The 20,701-nt window shown below is 44.4% G+C and overlaps 1 protein-coding gene across 7 annotated transcripts in view; it reads left to right on the top strand.

Moving 5' to 3' along the window:
* Nucleotides 1–20,701, top strand: part of kdm6ba (lysine (K)-specific demethylase 6B, a) — a 109,470-nt gene that overhangs the window by 78,973 nt on the left and 9,796 nt on the right. For 4 of the 7 annotated variants that reach the window (XM_085451600.1, XM_085451605.1, XM_085451599.1 and 1 more), the window contains 8 exons: nucleotides 966–1,033; nucleotides 17,135–17,221; nucleotides 18,932–19,043; nucleotides 19,278–19,401; nucleotides 19,535–19,630; nucleotides 19,764–20,043; nucleotides 20,166–20,243; nucleotides 20,450–20,620. In XM_085451600.1, the coding sequence (XP_085307726.1) occupies nucleotides 19,283–19,401; nucleotides 19,535–19,630; nucleotides 19,764–20,043; nucleotides 20,166–20,243; nucleotides 20,450–20,620 (744 nt within the window). In that variant the 5' untranslated portion in view covers nucleotides 966–1,033; nucleotides 17,135–17,221; nucleotides 18,932–19,043; nucleotides 19,278–19,282. Of the gene's footprint in view, nucleotides 1–965; nucleotides 1,034–8,688; nucleotides 9,110–17,134; nucleotides 17,233–18,931; nucleotides 19,044–19,277; nucleotides 19,402–19,534; nucleotides 19,631–19,763; nucleotides 20,044–20,165; nucleotides 20,244–20,449; nucleotides 20,621–20,701 lie in introns of those variants that run through there. The other 3 variants (XM_085451604.1, XM_085451602.1, XM_085451601.1) reach the window with 3 other exon arrangements.

Raw genomic sequence — 20,701 nt, 5'->3', positions numbered from 1 at the left:
CAAGACAGTGGAAAAATGCATATCCATACACATGTGTGGTCCTTACTGAAGGAAAGAGGATGCAGTGTTTTTTCTCTGGAAGTCAAAGGTCAAATGTTAAGGAGAAAAAAGGGTGGGGGCGAGAGCAGGCAAGGTAAGATATGAGTAAGAGGACTAGTGAGGCGCAGACATTTAGCTCGCAACCATCGTCGACAGCCATTTGTTAAAAGAGGGGGTATTTAGTCCGTTTTGTGGATCTGAGTATACAAAAAAGACAGAATGTGTGTGCGTTGTGTACAGTCATGCCTGTTTAGTGTTTGAGCACATTGCAGGTGCTCTGTGTTCTCAGGGTGTATGTGGAGGTGTGTGTGTGTGTGTGTGTGTGCTGGGGGTGGGGAGGTGAACCAGAGTGCCACCTGTTCTCAGTCATGTGGCCCAGCAGTGACACTGTGAATCACTGAACAGGCGGCACATGAGGAACACACACACAGATGGCCACAGCGCTGGTCCCGGCCCTGCTGTGCATTTTGGCTGACACTCTCACACTGTGGTTTATCAGCCGCAGAATGACACATCGACACGATGACCACAGAACATTCAGCAAACGTCACGCGTGCATAATTAAGACAGGTGCAGAGAATAAAGAGTGAGCCCTGTGAGTTTGCCTTTAGCAGGAGAACAGTTTTCATTTTTCCAGTTCTTCAGCTAAAGAGCTGAGAAAATGATGACCGCTGATTCAACTCACACTGGAATGTCACATGTGTTTAACCTAGTTTTGACAGTAGGTGAAAATAGAATCACATTGCTGCTCTCGGGGGGGGGGAGACTAAATTCATTTTGGGAGTAAAGTCTTAAAATGACAGTGATTTATTTATTTATTTGTCAAAATTCTCTTTTGAGCAAATGAAGTGTCCAGCTCCATATTCCTGATAACATTATTAATGTTGACACCAGACTGACTCGTGGTCCCCCTGTTGTGGTTTCAGGAGCTGAGAGGTGTCATGGTGTCCGGTGGATGCTAAAAAAGAGGGACTACATCACCTCTGATCTCAAGGTAGGACTCTTTAAACATATACTTTCTTCTCTGATCCACAGTTTCTAACTTGGTGCCAGTTTTCACATAACCAAGCAGTACTAAGTACAGTACTGTGCAAAAGTCTTGAGCCACCCCGCATTTCTTCATACTTTGCTTCCTAGGAGCCAGGCTCTGTTTTCATTTCTGAAGTGGTCTTGTGCAATAGCTTTCCATGCTTTCCGAAGATCATTCAGTTTATATATATATATATATACACATATATTTGTAAGCCACTTAACACTAAACTATGAATCATTTAAGAAAATAAAAAGAAAATAAAAATGCACCTTTTCTTTCGTTGACTTTCCAAAAAAAGTGAAACATAAGATAAAAATTATATTTCTGCACCAACAAGGTGATATTGAAACAGCTATTAGCCAAAAACTGGGGATATATCAACTTGATGTGCAGTGTTTTTTTTGAAAAATTTGAGGAAATTGGACAAGCAGGGGACAAACGGACAGGCAGTGGCAGGGCCTAAAACAGCATCTTAAAGTCATGCCTTTAAGAAACAAAGACAAATCCTGACAAGAGGACCTCAGAGATGCATGTGGCCCTTCATTTGATCCATCTAATGTTCACTGAAGCCTCATCAGAAATGGTGTCAGGGGAAAAGTGGCTGCCAAGAAGCCATTCTTTGTGACCATGGACAAAGGAAGAGAAACAGGAAGAAAGGGCTGAGTTATGCAAAATTACGCAAAAACTGGATTGAAAAGTGGCAACAGGTCTTATGAACTGAAGAATCCAAGTTTGGCCAGAGAAGCGATATGACACTGAGTGCAGAGAGCCATCTGTAAAACTCGGTGGAGGCTCTGTCGTGTTTTGGATTTGCATTTCAGCCTGCGGTGTTGGGGATCTTGTCAAAATCGATGGAATTATAAACACAGAAAAGAACCATCAGATTTTGATCCACCATCCAAAGCAATATGAAAACTGTGTGACTGAAAAGGGCTTCATTTCTCAGCATGACAGTGATCCCCAAAACACTCCCAATGCAGTAAAAGTATACCCGACGTTTTTAGAAGCAGTGTGGGATCATCTCGACAGAGAACAGAACAAAATCAGAATCACTTTTATTGCCAAGTTTTAAATAAATATAAAGAAATGAAGCGTTGCTCAAGACTTTTTCACAATGTTGTAAAATATACTACAGCTGTTCTTCATAAACTATACTCTGCTTTGTGACCTCAGCATTTAACTGACTTTACCCAGTTATGTAACAGATAAAGGCTATAAAAAATTAGGGTAAGTAGGTGAGGCAGGTAGAGGAGTAGGTCGATGTGTGAAAAGAGTGAGTAAGAGAGCAGTAGGAGTGCACATTAGACACACACACAATCATTAATTATGAAGGAGGTGAGTTGCAAAGTCACGGGTGTCAGTGGATTACTCCTCTTTTATGATTTCTCATACACGCAAACACCTTTTTATGCTTTTGAACTTTGTGTGTGCCGTAAGTGCTGAACGTGCATGTTCTGTAAAAGTTGCTGACTCAGCCATTCAGCTCATATCAAAACCACATTAGAGAGCGAGAGATCAACGATTTCGTTTTTCATTCTGTTAGCAATCAGCGAGGAAGCTGTGATTAGCAAAATTCTCCGTATCTCACTGACAGTTTCATTTACCGAAAACTTTTCCCAACCTCCAAAGCAGTTTGGGTTATGATGTAAATGTCGTATTGCTTTACGCTATGTAACCTTCAACAAAACCTCCCCGGTTACCCCGTGTTGTAATCACATTATAATGTCACTGCTGCTGCTGCACGCTCATTTTTACACCACTGGACGGTTGCTGTCTGGTTAAACTCAATGTTGTAGTGCAGTGTGTGAGTTTTAGCAGCAAACATCAAAGCAAAGTTATCTGCAGGGACATGTGGCTTAGCCTTAGTCTCCATGATAGGAAATTGACTAGTTGGGACAATCTGCTGAAAATGTATTCCTTTACATGCGCTCCTAACTTTGTAAGCTCCTTTACTTTTCACCGAGTATAACTTTGGGGGGAGGGTGAGTATATTAAGCACGACTGGAGTTCTTAGCTTATCATAGCACCACAGTTGGGATTAGCTGGTTGTTTGGGGAACTAAGGGAAAAGCCGGGGCTCCCTATCAGTCGCTCTCTCCTCGAGTAAAGGCCCTAATTATCAGGGCTGCAGCGCTCCATTCAGCCAGCTATATGTGGGTGTGCTTAGGCAGTCTCTCAGTCTGACTGCCTGTGTGGCTCTCTGTCTCCTCGCAGTGTGAGTGTGCGTGGAGGTGATTATTATAGTGTCTGTGGGTCTCTCGCTGTACCCAAAAGCTGACTCACGTTATGCCACATGTACACACGGACATACGCGCGCACAGTCCCACACACAATCCTACATATCAGAGGCTGAAAAGTACCATCTGTACCAGGGACACAGTCTCCTACACCCAGGCTCACACACCCTCACACACAGACACATAACTTCACTTGCTACTCTCAAACTTTCTTTCTAGACCCCGTCACTGTTATAAGCTGTTTATTTTTCAAACATGCTTGCATGCGTGTGGCTGGCATGACAGGAATTTGGGTCTCACACCCATAAAGTAGGTGCTGTATATATTTGGAGTGTGAGAACTGCTCCGTCCCCATCCCTGATCTCTTTAATTACACACACAAAGTCTCACACATGCACACATGCCTGCATTTCTTCCACACACATAAACACATGATTGTTAGCCTTGTACCAGAGCTGCAAAAACAGTGCTTTGCTTTTTTTTTCTTTATTGTCCCCTCCTACCACACACACACACACACACACACACACACATGCACATTCGGGACCCTGGGACAAGCTGTAATTCCTCAGCTTCACTTGTTGTGGGAGAAGAAGTATGGGAATTCAGCTCATATATATTTAATCTTTTCAAACCCTTATTATATGGGTGCATGTATGAGAGGAGCAGCTGGGGGAAACTGTGTTTGTGCAGGGGCAGTGTGTGTGGCACACTAAAGTCCCACCCGTGCCCACATCAATCAGCAGTCCTCTTCCTGTTCACTTTTGCAGGATGATGTTCTCTCACCGCACTCTTTGGTGTGCACTCACTCGAAACAACACTTTAGACAGTAAACACACTGTAATAGAATAGAGTACTGTACTAATCTCACACTAGGAGCAATATGAGAAAGCAGACTCACCAGTCCAAAAAAACACAACAAAAACCCCCAACAGCACAATATTTCCTTAAAGAGGAATGGCTGGGGTTTATATGGTGCTTCTAGTCTTACTGACCATTCAGAGTGCTTTATCTAGCACACATCCATGGCCAACAGACTCCACACAGAGAGGGTTTGAACCAGGAACCTTCTTTCTGTAAGGCAACATTGGCCACTCTGTGGCTGGACTTAAAGAGACATCCCTGTTGAGCTAAATAAATAGCATTTAGTCAACTTTAACCACTGTAATTGTGAACAGATAATGTATAATTCAGTACTCTGTGGTGGATCATTTACAACTGGAGCAGTACAAGCCTTAGTAGCATCCAAAAGACATGCTAAAATGTGTTTCATCACATCAGATGTATAATTAATATGTAATTGGACATTATTGATGTGAACTTTGGTGTGGACCCTTACTGCTATTCTTGGTGCAGCCATTAATGCTTCCAAGCTCCTTGCACAGTACTGTACGTACCATAAACACAGGCTTTAAGAAAAACAATCCATCCATATAAGCACCACTGCCTTCAAGTACCATAAAGACCCCCTCTGTGCTGTGTCCCTCCCCGTTTTCAACACAAAACACATTATTGAACAGTCTTTGTCACTTCACAATAGACATCTAGATCCACCCGGTAGGACACGCAGCACATGCCATGCACTTACTTCACCAGGGGCTTGAATCTAGCACACACTTTCTCTTCTTGTCACTTTTCACTGCGAGCTAATAAAAACAAAAATGCTTCCACTCATTTAACGTTGTGTTAGGAAAATGGAACAGGCAGCAGGAGACTGATATACTGTAAATTCCAGAAGTTTTCCTGACCTACATAAATTAGCCAACTTTACTTTAATTAATAAAAATATACTTTTCACTAGATTTTATGAGGTTACTGTTAATTGTACGGAGAAAATGTTTACTTTTTACTTATTGCTTCGAGTGACGTTAACATAAAGCAAAAGAGCTGAAGCAAAGGAAACAATTACATTGTTCCACCAGTAGGAGGAAACAGACTTGGCGCTACATTGTGTCAAGTCTGCCAAAAAGAAGAAGATGTCAATATCTGACCTCCCAAATCCGCTTCTGGATGGGTCAAAAATTCCCATAAACATATTCCTAAACTTTGTGGAAAGCCTTCCCAGAAGATTTGAAGCTGTTGTAGCTGCAAAGTGTGGGAGAATGGGATGCTCTCAAGTTCGTATGCATGTGAAGGCAGACGAGCGAATACTGAATGTTCATCCAAATCCGATGTTACATTCTGTTTGTCTTTGTTTCACATGTCACATACAGTGTAAGCAATGTACCGGTCACCGAAATTTGTATCTTTGCCGTGATTTTATTGGACTTACCACTAAATACGAAACGAAGAATACGAAAAGGTTCTGCAGGGCTGGCTAGCACCAATTCAAGCACGTAAGAGTGCTTGAATTTTGCCCATTTTTATGGCTCTTTTTATCTTTTAAGGAACAGTAAGGTAAGTTATTAAACTTGCAATAAGTGTTTAACTTTGTTTCTCAGTGCAGCCGACAATATTTAATGATAAATGGCTTTTATCTGTGTCAACTTGCCGAGGTTGACACAGTGAATGCAGTTTGGCCCTCCAGGTGTTACAGCAGGTGAACTCCATGCAAATACTGACAGTACTGATAGTGTCAGCTACAGAGGCAACTCTACATGAAGCTTGTTACAGCCACGCTGGCTGGTTAATGAATCATCATATTTGACTCTAAGGATTTAAATATCATTTGTAGATACATGGTTGTTTCTATAAGTACTGACCTCTCTGTAGGATGTTCACTCGTTATAATACTGAGCTTGCATGGCTGAAACTATTTCCTTGTTCCTATTTGGATGTCGATGAACTCGCCCTGTTTTGAGTCAGAGTTCTAAGAATCTAAATAGTACACAGTGGAAGTTGTTTGGTTGCTTTTAAAGAGGCTTGTGAGAATGAAGAGGCCTGGGGTCTGTTAATGCTGCTGACTGTCACTGATGTAGCTGCGCCCGTCTCATCAAATCCTCTCCACCCTGACACGGACACGACTGACCGTATTTCTGAGAGAGATATTTTAATGGATGATCCCAAGAACCTCCCCAGAGTACTTTCCCTGAAGCTGTGAAAAACACTTTCATATTTATCTGAAGACTAACGCTTAGATTAAGACAGAAAAGAAGAGACTTCTGTCAAACCTGCACACTTTTAAAGGTACAAGTTTTTAGAACTTGAATGCAACTAAATAAACGTCTTAAAATCATCACATGTGAAACCAAATGATGATTTCTGACTTATTATGTGTGAACAGGGACAGCTTAGTAGATGTACATCTACATGTATTATGTTATGAAAAAGTTTCACTTGTATCTTTAGGTCTTTTTTTTAAAATTATTGATTTCTGAAGCACTCAAAAAAGCTGAGTAATAATTATTTACTATTTTAAGGCCATTGGTTGAGGTTAAGGCTTATTAATTAGAATTTACAGTGTAGCCTCAGCGATTTGCACCGAGGCTAGGAGTGGTTTCACAATGTTCAGATTTTATTGTTTGTTTGTTTGTAGTCTGTTCTCTTTTTAGAATTGTTCCGACCATAAATAAACTGTGTGCGCGTGTATCCATAAGTCATCGTCTTAGCATCATCCATGACACACTCCCGTCCTCCCTGCGGCAACTAATTTTGCCTCCTGTTATCCTGCTGAGGCAGTGCTTTCTAAATATAACCTGTGTGTGTTTGTTGGGTTTGTGATGCATACTGTTGGTTGCACCAGTGTGGCTCTTTGGCATTATTATAGAGAACAGGATGGTTGCTTTGGCAAGGAATGGCTGGAACAAATGTTTCCGGCCTTGGAGAGACCTGTTTGTAGTTTTCAAAGTCTTGTTTGGCTACCTTTGAGCACGTGGCATATAATTCTTGTGCTGTCTGTGCACACAGTCAAATCACTGTCATCTAGTAGGCACAACCAAGAAATATATTAAACTCATAAGTCAAGGTTTTATATGGCAAAGCCATGAGAACTATGTTTCAACAAATAAAAAATACAGTAGTTCTATATTATTGAGCCATAAAACACTCTGTACATCTAACATATCTATAAGCACCACATCAGGTCCATCCACAGACCTTCCACTCTATAAACACATTTATGCTATATTTATGTAGCTATCTAAAGCACAAACCTCACATCTCATAATGAAAACATTGCCCACCTTCACTAAATAACTCAAAGCACAAGAGCATTCAATCACTGGCCACTCAGTAGTTACACACATTCAACTGTATGCTAATGTGAATATCTAATCAGCCATTTATGGTCAAGATGACCTGATGAAGTAGATGGTTAGGAAATGCAATTGTTAGTGCCAGACAGGCTGCTCTGACTGCTTTACAAACTACCAATCTACCACATACCCAAAGTACAGAGAATAGTCTGAAAAAGAGCAAATAGCCAGTGAGCAGGGGCAGATCTAGAGGGTAGTTATATGAAATGTGTATACTTTATTTGAATCGTTTTAACTATATGCAATACCTGCATATGTGGGTTTTTTAAAAGGGTTGATTTTGCCACCCTAAGGGAATTTCTCTACCTCAGCCCCTGCCAGTGAGCTGCACTTCTCTGTGTGAAAATTCCTCATTTGATGTCTGAAATTAAAGGAGAATGGCCAATCTTCTTAGAGCTGACAGGAAGGCAACAATAAGTCACTTGCTACAAGCAAGGTATGCAGAAGAGCATCTCTGAATGCACAACACATTGAAACTTGAAGCCGATGGCCTGCAGCAGCACAAGACCACACTGGGTGCCACTCCTGTCAGCTGGAACAGGAACCTGAGGTTGCAGTTTGCAGCAGTTTTGAAGGAAAAAGAAGGGATCTAACCTGGTACATAAAATCTGAACCAAATACCACAAATTTAAAGTTTACTGAGCACTTATTACATGTTTACCATCTTTGTAACTGTGTTATTAATAAATAGTGTATTCTAGTCAGGTTGAGGGCAGGCTGTATCATTTTAGAAAACTGTTGAGTCTAACGTAACAGACTGTCTGTTCTCACTGTAACAATGTGCAAGTTGCCCAAAGAGAAGAAACCATTCTATCCTTTCAGCAGTGGATCTGTGAGGCCAGTAGTTTTCTTATTATGGATGTACAAGAAATCCAAGTCACAGGCAAAAATGTACTCAGACTAAAACACTGCGATAGTCTGTCTTCCTGTGGGTAATATAAAGTGAGGGGCGCTTCCTCGTCCAGAAATAGACCGAGGCAGAGAAATAGCTGCTGGCTGTGCTGGAGTCCAAGCGCTGGTCACGAGTCTGCCTGAAGAAAAAAAAACCCTCCGGAGTTAAAAATAAAAAGGTACAAAGAGAAATAAACGGGCCCGGTACCGGCAGTCGGATCTAACGCGAGCTTACCCTGGGATTCCGGGGGCGGGGATTGACGTCACGTTCTCTTTAAACACAGCTCAGCGCAATACGAGCTGTGCCCGTCAGCTTCAGTGAGAGAGCTTCTTTGACGCGGAGAGAAACACGGAGAGCCGTGCGAGCGGAGCTGGGGCTTGACAGCAGAGACAGCCATCAGACACGGAGTAAAATATCTGAACGAGCCCATCACGGACACCGGAGACGCTCTCCTGCTGTCAGGAGGCTCAAGTTTCGGTTTTTTTGTTCTGTTTTTTATTGGGAAAGGAAACGATAGAGACCGACAGGGATTATAGGACTGTAGCTGCTCTGCCGGCTGTTCGAGTTTCTATGCACACTCGGAGCTCTAAACTTCCAAACACAGCGAGTGTAAAAGGCTGCTGTGACTGACAGCGAGGACCCGGATACTTCATTCATATTTCATTCAACAATTTATTTCCCTTCTGCTGCGACTGTTGGAAGCTCTGCTGTGACCGGTGAGTGCCGGGGCTGGTGGGAGGAGGAGGGGGATTTAAAAGTCCAGGCGACTTTGTTTTGGTTGTAATGAGGGTGGGTTTTGGGGGGTGAAAAGAAAGTTTACTATGAAATAGCCTCGTGTGGCATCACTGGGCGATACCATAGCCGTACTGTCATGTTCGGCTACTGATCCATTGATTGATTCGGAACAATGAGCGCATTATCGGAACTGGCTGAGTGGAACTGTCGATCGTGTGTAATCGATGAGGTGGGGGAATTTCGCTGTGTTTTTCTCAACCACGGGTGGCTCCCTTTAATCCCACGCGTGTAGGCTGGGTCTCAGTTCGCCGAATTGTTTTCGTCATATTCACGTTTGAGCGTCTTTACCGGACCCGGTTAATCATTCGGCGCACGTGGGCTTATTTCTGCTAAATTGGCGATAGGATGGGAATCTGCGGTTTTTTTGTACTTAACACGAAACCTACTTCCCCAACTTTTGTCCTGAAGCTAGTCTGTGCGTGCAGACAGTGTGTGATGACAGCTCCATCCACGGTAACGCGACCACGGTCCTAGTTCCGTTTCGCGTTGCCTTGAAAACTCATGATCATGCCGTGGCTGGAAAAGGGGAAGGGGAGTTAGAGGACAGAAAACTGCTTGTGTAATGAGATCTCACGCCATTGTGTGTCTGTGTGTTGGAGAGGGGGGTGGGCAGGATCACCGAGGTCGGCAGCCGTATAAAGTGAATGGATAGCTGCCTCCCCCAACCCCCAAAATCACCCTCCAGTCATAGTTACGCACACAAAGAGCTTGATTGAAAGGAAGTGATTTGCATCACCTCTGTTTTTTTTTCGAGGGGATGGGTGCTGACCTTAAAGTCTGAGTTTCAGGGTCAGATAGTCCACTAAAGTCTCTCTGCGTCTGGCCCGTGCGTATACGTGCGCCTTGGCCGCCTTACATCAAAATAACGACCCAGTTAACTCGTTTGGAGGAGTGGTTGCAAGCGTTTGAAGTATCATAATGAGCTATTGCATCACCACCCACAGACTTTACACACTTTTTTTTTTTAGTCAGGAGAAGGCAGTTGGTGAGAATTTGTGGCTGGTCGTGTCGCTCATTTGTCATTTTATTGCCCGCAATAAACGAGGGGAGATCAGAAGGAGGAGCGTGCTGGCAGGGGATCGCTGAGAAAACAAAAACGAATCCCTTTGAAGGTTCACTTCCGATCGATCAGATTGATTGGCATGGAAACAGCAGCGTGTTTTGTCTCACCTTTTCATGTCGGGGTAGTAAAAAAAAGTTAAAGCTCCACCTCGCTTCTAACACGCCGTGCCGACTGTGTGCTGCTGCTTCAAGCCCCGCCCCTTTCCTCCAGTGCTCTCAACAGGAGTGCGTGTGTATGTGTGAATGAACAAGCGCCGCCTATTTTACTATGACTTGATGACGAACATGGACGATTATTAAAGCGATACACACGCGTCAGGAAACAGACGTGACAGTGGAAAGAAGCTCAACAGCAGCGGTTGAGTCATTAAAACCTCAGTAAGAAGAGCAAATTATTAGAGCTTTTCACCCAATCCCACCCACAGCACTCTCCTTTTTCTCCATAAGTAACCCTGATACAGATGTAACTAGTTCACTATGATTTTTTTCCTTTGTACATGTGCCTGGCATTGGAAATGGGTCAGTAGGCTGGCTTGAAGTGATTACTCAGCTACTCCTGCCAGTTAACACTGTCTGTCAGATGGTGGGTGCTGCGCATCAACCATTTTTTGTCACCCGTTACACAAAACGAATATAATCAAGTTACAAGTTTTTCAGAGTGAAACTGTTGAGGTCAGTGATCGAATGTGGCAGCGAAACATCTGTGCGACACCACAACGTTGAAACCGTTCCAGTAAAGGGTGTAGTTTCTCTTTCAGAGAGCAACGCAGAACGAGAGAGGTGGAGTAAAACGTAAAAGAGGAGTCGAGAGAGGGGTTTGTGTGTGTTTTCAGAACAACGTCTGCTCTGCCGATGATCAGTTTGTCAAACACACCCCGACAGTTCAGCCGATTAAATCTGGACTTGCTCCATGTGCTGGCTGGAATTTGCCCATCGTTTCATTTCAACGTTTAAAGGAAGGCATCCTGTTCACCTCAACTGACCCCACGCACACCCTCTATGTAATAAACATGATGACATCACATATAGCCGGGGGGGGGGGTGGTTGCACAGAGCTAATTTTCAGTGCATGAGCTGATCGCCTGTCCATGCAGCGTTTTAAAAGGTGCACGCTGATAAGGATTTACTGACTGAAGGAAGAAGGGCTTTAAGACTTTGCTGGGGGAGCAGCTGGAGGCAATATCTTAGTCAGGCAAGTGTGGAATTCCACTATGCCTTCAGAGACAGACTGCTGGGGATCAAGGTCTGCCAAAATTGGCAGCGGGGGCCCAAAAACAACAACCATATTGTCTTCTGTAGGGTCCAGCATATGGTAAAAGTTATTATGCATGTCTGTCGGGTATGAAAAAGGGGGGAAAATCAATTTGGTGAAAAGAGTCATATAAAACATGAGCTTTAAATGAGGCAAAATTACAATAATTGGCAGTAAAACAAGCAAAAAAAACTGGAATAGACACAACTGAACTTTCTAAATGCATGTGCCAGCGGCACTTTATGGACGATAATTGGCTTTTTAGCTTTTGAAATACGGCATCATAGCAGTGTGTATGGATGAATTCATTATCCCTGCTACTTCTTTCTCATTAGTTTCTACAAACCAGCAGGGCTCCGGTATGTCACCGGCCACACACAAACCATGGACATCGATTGTTTGCTGTACTGGACATTTATATTACGCTGTGATGTGATCTGAGGGCACTTGGGAAAAATAGATCCTCTGTGTAATACATTTCGCAATCTGAAGGAGTGAACTGAAATTTATTTAGTTATTTATTTTTTTACTTGAGCAGGCAGGGGTTCAGATGCACCACACTAATGTTAAACACTTTTACGTTAGCTTTTAGCATTTGCAAAGTTGAAAGCTTTTCTACAGGAGAAAGGGGGTGTTCCTGTTCTACTACTATTTTAAAGCCAGTGAGAGTGAGGAGAAAGTTTTCCCTCTGAGTTCACTCTCTGTTATCTCTGGCCCTTTGCCATCAGCGATGATGCCACAGTGGAAGGGCTGTGTTTGAACCTACAGTGTGTGTGTGTGTGACTCATAGCTAAAGTTAAACAGGCTCTCACAACTTGGAAAGAATTTTCTTCCTTCCTTTGGTACCTCGCCTCACCTCCTGTGACTGCATTTACCCACGCTGGGAGAATAGCTGATAAGTCAGCCGGTGAGTAGGGAGAGATTCATGAAGGGGAAAAAACCCTACAAGATCAGCAGCTGTGGTATTTGGAGAATCTATAAACAGGCCTTGGATGTTCTCTGGTCTAAACGAACAAACGTCATAACAAAGCTGCTCTGCCTGTGTCACGGTTGTTCTGATAAAGTCAAAATGATCGTAATTACACCCACTGTAAAAACAACGGCGTGCTGACCATCTGCACACATGCTGTCATTATCTCTGATTAGCTGCAACTCTCTCTCTCGCACACACACACACATGTCGGGTATTCATGTCTTGCTGGGACATCTAATTGACATCATGCCACTTACTCTAAACATAACTCTGGCACTAAAACCACATTTTGAGTCTCAAAAATGCCTTCAAACTCGTGGGGACTGGGATTTTGGGCCGCATAAGGATATGACTACACATGCACACACACACACACACACACACATGTTGCTAAGTGTTATTCACACACACAGACTGCCAGTAAAACACAATGTGAGTCCAGTGAGGAAGAGGATGGGGATGGTGTGAGGTCAAGTCTGCCTTGTGTTTCAGGAAACATGTTGATTAGTAAAGCCCTCTCATAAAACCCGTCTCTCTATGTCAGACTCGCCAGCTTACTTCAATAACTGTTGGTTAAGACGCGACTAGTTCCCCTGGTAACTGTTGCCAAGGAAGCTGTCTCTAGTCTTGTTTGGTGTATTTCTGAGCGTCTGTGTGTTTGAGTGTGTCAGCCCTGGATGTGGACTAGACGTACCTGGAGAATGGGGGAGGGGGATTTTTAGACTATTTTCACACGTGCAGCTGTGTTTGTCCAGAGCTTTTCTTACACTGGTTCTAGAAAAGCCTCACTCAAGAGAAGCAGAAAGAAAAGTTGGGGGACTTCTGAGGTTGCTCATGTGCGAGAATCGAGCCGCCGTCGCTTCTAAGATTTCGGCTTTGTCCTTCAGAGGTGTTGAGTCATCCCTCTTTTTTTTGGTGTTTCTTGTTTTCTTTCCGATTCTCCGCTGACATGCACAGAAGTCTGTAGTTTCCTCTGAAACTCTAGAGTTTCTGTGAAAAAGAAGCCGAAAAGCACAAGTGACACAGACGCCCATTCTCCCATCACCTGTTTGTCACTCACTTTTACCAGAAGCCTGAGAGCGCGATCAGGCTTTTCACTTGAACAGCAGATCAGAGTAAAGTCAGTTATGTCGCTTGTTTTTGTTGAAGTGGCTGGTGTGAGTCATGAGTTGGACACACGTGCCGTCGCACAGGATGACTGTGTGTCTGAGGTGTATTTTTAGGAACCTGCAGTGGCGAGCTGACCCTGCTTATTTCACATCTGCTCGTATTAGTCACATAAGAAAGTCATTTATTGCACACACTCTAAAACGCTCCGAGTTATCTTTTTAACAGGAAGCCTCATGGTTTTTAAAAAGAACCAAAACCCTTCCCCAAAGCTCGATTTTTCTCCCTCACACATTTGTACACACGCCCCCTCAGGGAGGCCCACTTCCTGTGGTTGTGACGACAGTTTCCTCTCCCCTTAGAGCTCTCTTCCTCTTCTCTTTAAACGTCACTTACACACAAGTGCAACTGGTCTCTTTTGTATGATTTGTGCACCACTGTAACTGTCGTAAGTTGTCAGTCACAGGATGTCACAGGAAAATAAAAGGACCTCTTGTTTTCTTCCTTCCTTTCTTTTCTTTTTTTTCCACCTACACACTCCGGTTGCAATTTGTGCTTCTTTTTTCACCAAGAGATAAAAACGTAGTCTAACTGTAATCATCTCTCATCTCCTGAATGAGGTCAAGACCACCAAAATTAATGGAAAAAGTAGCGTTGAGGAGCCGAACAACAAACTGACAGGCTGACCACTGACAGCCAGAACGAGATAATGATTCGTTCGTGGTTGCTGCTAACCTGATGATTGTCCCTGTTGTTTTCTAAATGTTTACATTGGAAGCAACTTCAAGCCAACACAGTTTAAATATGAAGACTTTGCCTCCACAGATGCTCCTACTGCCTCTCTGTCACGGCCTCAATGTCGAGCAGATGTGTGGGAGTACGCACGGAAGAAAGCAACTGTGAGCTTTACCTGAATTGTTGCTCGGCACAGGCTTAAGTGAATGAGGCAGTGGGTTAAGGGTCAGCTCAGCACAGTGTTGTCTCAGTCCAGAGTTGTGTGTGTGTGTGTTGTTGTTGTGAACACTCCGCCACAAAGGTCAGCTCCTTCTGGTTTTCTGCAGAAACCGTTTGCTTTGCCGTGTCCTCAGCTGAACTGCACTGCCTTGTGCGCGCTGGCTGGCACATCATCTTCTAATTCTGTGTGTGTGTAAAGATGCAGACGTGATAAAGTTAGCCCACATCATCATCATCTTGGAACAGCATGCACTGACGTTAGTGCACGCACAAACAAATAAATACAGTACATGTAGACACAGGGAGCCTGGCAACGGGGCGGGGGAGGACGGATGCAGGGGCTACGTGTGTGTGTGAGAGAGAGAGAGAAATGCATGGTGTTTCCTCCAGAACACGATCTCTATCTGGGACTGATTATGTAATGGCCAAGTGGAGTAAAGCTGCGGGAGGAAGGAACAAGAAGAGAGAGAAGACCATGCATGGCCTTGCCGCCATGCTTGATGGGAGACTGACTGCTGCCAGAGCTCTTTTCTAACTCGTTTTCTTTCTATTATCTGCCACTTCTCCCAGTTTTATCTGGTCATTTCTTATCAGAATGGCTCTGCAGTGAATTTACTCAGACAGTAAACGGCTCCCCAGCTGCCTGCTTTTACCTCGTCAAGCCCTCGTCCTTGGTCATTGCTCATATTCCCGTTCCAGCAGCCTCGTGTGCTTTCCTCGGACAAACAAGTAAACAAGTAGACTCTAACAGATGGATATTTTCGCAGTGGACGTCGTTATTGGCGTCTTTTTCTCGTTTTTTCTCACGCGTTTGTCTGAGGCAGAGGCATAAAGGGATGACTGTGAATAAACGGCAGGCTGTGGCACAGAGACGGAGCTCGTGTAACGATTTAGTTTAAACTGTTCCCCTCAGCGCTCATCGGCGACGAAGCAGGCTTCCCTGTGCACAGCCACAAGCATGTGACGTTGGGCTGTGCCATGAAATTGCTTTGCTTGTCAGATCCCACAGAGAAACGTTTCATTAACTGTCTGACTTCCTGGGTGTAATGGTTGTCTGACGGCCGACGGCACAGAGTTGTTCTGTACCCGCTCGACCCCTGGGCTGCTGTTTCGGGGACATTAACTAACTTTCCTACGATAACCAGGGTGTTGACAGGAACACCTCTTTGATGGTCGGGGGGTGGGGATTCCACTTCCACAAGATGTACTCTGGAGGGGATTTTTGATTGAACAATAAATGATGTCATGAGTGATAGTTTTATCAGCTGCGTATGACAGATGCAGATGTTCTCAAAGGGCTTTCACTTCTTTTACCGTAGATACCGCAGTAGTTTTTGTTTGCTGTGGTTAGAGCAAAATAAAATTGAAAGCAAGTAGCAATCACGCTAACACCTGCAGCGCTTGAAGGTTTAAATTTAAACTTCTCAAAGTGCTTCCTGTCTTTCTTTGAGTTCTTCGGCAGCAGAACGTTCCATTTGGGTGAAACGGTTACGGATTAATCAGTCTGAACATTTTCGTAGAATTTTCCTCATCGTTTCTCCTGAAGTTGCGGTTTACTAGTTTGATCATTCTCTCGGCCACGAAACCCCCTACCGAACATCTCATCGGCACATCCTGCTTATTTGTCTAAACATGCACTCACGTACTGATTACCCGAGCGTCACGCTTCTAAGGAAGCAGAAATGACATCACACGGTCAGAGAAATTCCCGCTGTTGTTACTTCTGCAGTGGTGCAGAAACGCCCCCGGTCACCTGACTGTAAGTGGTGTCCCGGAGGGGCGGGGTTTCAGGCCCAGCGGTTTGGGGTAAGCCGTCTTCCAGGCGAGCTGAGTCATCGGGGGTTCCCCAAAAAATAACCTGCGTAATGCTCGCGCTCACTCTCACTGCTTCTCCTCTCCTACACCATACTCTTACCCATAGGTGCTATAACCACATTTCATCGCTTTGGTATAATCTGATAGAACCCGAGCTGCTCTTGAACAAGTTTCTACCGCCTATGTGTAAGATCTCATTACAGAGTACTGAGTTTCTAACACTATGCTGCTGAGTAGCAATGTGATAGCCAGGGTAGATGGCTGTTTGGTCACACACACACCCTCTATAAAAGTAGTAATTACAACCTGGCCACCGTGTCCCCATTTGCTCTCAAAAGAAGTCACAGATGATCTCTAGCTGTATTTTTGTTTGTCTTTCTTCTAATTTAAACCTTTCTACTTTCACCACAATGCAGTTTTACTACATTTTGCCAGTGCTATGTTTTCCATGTGATGGTTGACTGAGTTTATGGGCTTTTGCTGTTAGAGTTAGACGGGCCTCTTACTTGCCAGCACGAGTGAATGAGCAAGAGTTCTTCACTCCCATTTTATCACTCTGCCATGCATCACCTGAAGGGTGAGGATGATGCAGGTGGAGATGATGCACTGAAGCAAAAGAGAGAAGGGGTGGGGTAAAGAGCTTCTCAGTCGATGCTGAGAGAACCTTCACTCAGTCTCGTGCTTTGAGACCGAGACGCTAACTCAGAGTGTTGTTTACCCTGGTCGTGTTGTTGTTGTTTTTCTCCCTGACAAGCTGACATTTTTCCCTTCTCTGTGTTTCAGGATTGAGGAGACCCCGGAAGAAATGATTGGCAGCTGAAGCTGAGACTTAACACAACTGTGAATCAATAACTCGGTGCTACTCTAAAGGTGCGCACAGCGTGAGTGTTTGTATCACTTTTCCTTTAAAGCACGTGGAGTGCAGTCCTGACAGTTAACGCCGGCCTATCTTCACATAGCAGCAGCGTCTGGCAGATCGTGATCCCTCGCCCCTTGAGGGTGGTGTTCATGTGTCAGTGAACAGCAACCCTCCTCGTGAGCTAAAAGTGTACAGTGTTTGAAGTATCCTCTGCTGGGCTTTATATAGAGCCCGTGATCCAGTGTTAGTGGGAGGAAGAAAAGGAAGGGAAGATGAACTGGTGGGAGGAAGTACTGCGTACGGCCAGAGCTAATTCTGGAAAAACTAGTGGAACAGTGCTATGCTGAGCAAGGCAAATGAATCATAACCCTTGTGTGCATGTCTGTTGCTCTCCCACTGATCCACTGATGAATCATGCAGCACATTTCAGTCATGGCACTGCAGTTTATAAAACATCTCTGTACTTATGTTAGGCCCAAAATATCCACCTTAAATGTAATATTTACACATATGTCTTATATTACATTGATATTATATTGAATATAATGATGAAGATGAATCTGAGTATTGTTCTTGAAAGGTTAACCTTCTAATCTGGTGTTAAATGGATGACAGAATGGTGGTTTTTAACTACTTAACATGTTACAGGTAGATATTTAGTTAGCCTAGTTTCTAACGGTGGCCATGATCGTGCAGGTTTAAACCTCCCTCTCAGGTTTTGTCTCTGGTCTCTTTTGTTGTCAGTATTGAATCTCTGTTCTTTGAAACACACACTTCTTCTTTTCATCCCGACACCTTCGGTCTTTTGTGCCGTGTGTGTCCGGTGTTTCTGAAAGCAGGGAGGGGGAGAGAGAGTTATCTCTCAGCTTCTTTCATGTGTTTTCCCCTCAACCATCTCCTTTGTGTCGTTTGTGTGTTTGTGGGAAGGTGCGTGGGCGTTTTCATGGCACCATTCCCACTCTGCACTCCACCTCCCTCCCTCCCTCCATCCCTTCCCTCTTCTCCTTAATCTATCCTTCCCATCCTGTTCAGACCGTCTGTTGCCGCTGCCCCCCCTCTTCCTCTTCATCACGCCTGCCGTAATGAGATTAAACCTTAGTGTATCCACTGGGCGCACGCACACTTTATGTATACACACACACACACACACACACACACAACGCTGCAGTACACACACAATCATCCACTTAAAAGAGAGCACACTATTCTCTCTCTCATGCACTAAAACAGCACAGGCCTGCCATCACTGTGCAGCTTGCACACTTGGACCGCTTCCACTTGCGTGGCGTCCAACATCACACAGTTGGCGTGAGACCAAAGCCTCTCACTCTTAGTCTTTCCCTCTGTCTCTGGCTATCAGGAGGCTCATGGTAAGGATTACAGTAACCCCAGGTCTGTCCTCAGAGGTGAGCTCCCTGCTGAGCCATCTGGGCTTCAGAAATAATCAGATTCCACACTGACTAGTTTACTGCTGCCTCCTACAGGCTGAGTTATGCATAGCAGCCGTCATCAGACAAGTTATAAATGTAAGTTTCTTCAGGAAATGTTCTTGACAGAAGCAGAGGAGATGCTGGCAAGCTGTCCATCTCTCTCATTCGCTTACTTCCAAACACACACACCAGCTTGTCCACCAATAAAATAAAAGACCTGATGGGTTTTTCTGTTTTTAAAGTCTCTGACTCCCCTCTCATAATGATTCTCTTGGTCTTCTCTTTCTGCAGGCAGTTGGCTTTTAGGCTCCTGGTGCTGAAGATAAACCTCCACATATTCTCAGTGTTGGAGTGAGGCCCTCTCTGAGCTGCAGTGGAGGGCTTCACAGATACAGCTAGTCTGGTAAGTACTTTTGTTTATGCAGCAAGGAATTTGATGGATCTGTCAGAAATCTGCCACGAGAACTAAAAACTACGATGTTTTTTTTTTTATGAAAATTAAAACATATTGACGGGACCAGTTATTTGTAAAATCTGCATCATAAAGCACGGCAGCTTCGTCCAAAGATGTTTTCCTGTTTTCTCTCTATGAGCGTATCTGTGTGTTAATTGTGTGACTGTACAACTAAACATGCAGGCTGGATGCATCACCCAATAGAGCAGTTTGGCGGGCGAGGCACACGGGATTCCTTCCCTCTGGACGAACTCAACCGGGGGCCATGGCCTCCCGTGGGCGGCCGCGCCTGGCAGCCACCTGCCAGGTATGTAGTCATGACAACACCATATTTTTTGCAAAACCTCTTTGGTTGCATTGATTCATCAGGTTAATCCTGCTGGTAGAGTTCAAGTTAAAGGCGATCAACAACTTTGTATCCCGTCTCTGCTCCTCATCAGGTGTTCACCTACGATGAACCAACACCAGCTACTTCCCCATCTACCTCCTGGACCTATGGGTGGATTAAACCATCACAGCAAATATTTCAGTAATGGGTAAGTAATGGAACAAAGACATGGGTGGCACAGCTACGTTTAAAATGCAATAGATTTAGAGAAAGCTACAAGAGGAGTTAAAATGTTGATGTCATTCAAATGTTTTTAATCCTTTGTGTGTTTTATACTCCAGGCCGATGCGAGGAAGCGAGAAGCTCGATCTCCCACAGCCAATGTTACCACCTCTGCAGAGGGAGCAGCAGAGACCTCCCCACCATCTTCATCCTCCACCTCATCACAGAGCGTGGGAAATTAGCCAGCTATATGATTCCCACCTTCCTCCTCGAGGACATCCGGTCATGCCCCTGCCCAATGACCTCTCGCTCCGTCTCCATAATGGAGGCTACGCGGGCAGCGGCGGACCTCCACCTAACCCCCATTTCCCCTCCAGGGGGCCAAACCAAATGCTGAAAGTGAGAACAGTGTTGCAGTGTTATTCTATGTCAGCCTTTTGCACTGAGCTTAAATAATTCTCTGCTGATGGACAATAAATCACTCTAAACACTTTCTTTTGTTGGTTTTCTGTCTATTTTAGTTTGGGGGTCCTCAGGAGCAGAATGTTCCCCGGGGTCCACCTTTGCTGGGAGATGACATGTGGGCTCAGGTGCACCAGGTAGGAACTCTCTAATTGGTTAGGATCATGTTTCATCATCGACAAAAACACCCAGCACTCCCTGTTCAGACCAATAAAACACCAATTCCACTCAAAGTCACTTTTGCCTCCCAGATTTTGCTGTGAATATTTTGATAAAGGGATTCTTTGGACTGACACTGCAATAGTCTTCATCTGCAGCAACTAAGATCTTTTTCTGTGCACAGCAGAGGCCATACCCAGGAAAGATGCAAGGAGGTCAGCTGAAGCGACCAGGCCCTCCACTGGGTGAACACTCTGTTATCCAACACACGCCTTCACCATCGCTGCATACGCCCTCACAGCCTGCAGCAGAGGAGTGTCCCAGCCCCAGCAAAAGGAAAAAGAGTTCAGATCAGGTATTGGACAGTCACAAATAATAAAATCAGTTCTTTTTTCCCCCTCCTCAGATCTTTGAGTAGTAAAATATTGTAATGTGC

This window comes from Copadichromis virginalis, linkage group LG3 (genome assembly GCF_057382275.1).
Source record: "Copadichromis virginalis isolate Kocher_CV1m ecotype Utaka linkage group LG3, C_Virginalis_male_GT1.1, whole genome shotgun sequence".
NCBI lineage: Eukaryota > Metazoa > Chordata > Actinopteri > Cichliformes > Cichlidae > Copadichromis > Copadichromis virginalis.
This window is presented reverse-complemented; position numbering and strand designations above follow the sequence as displayed.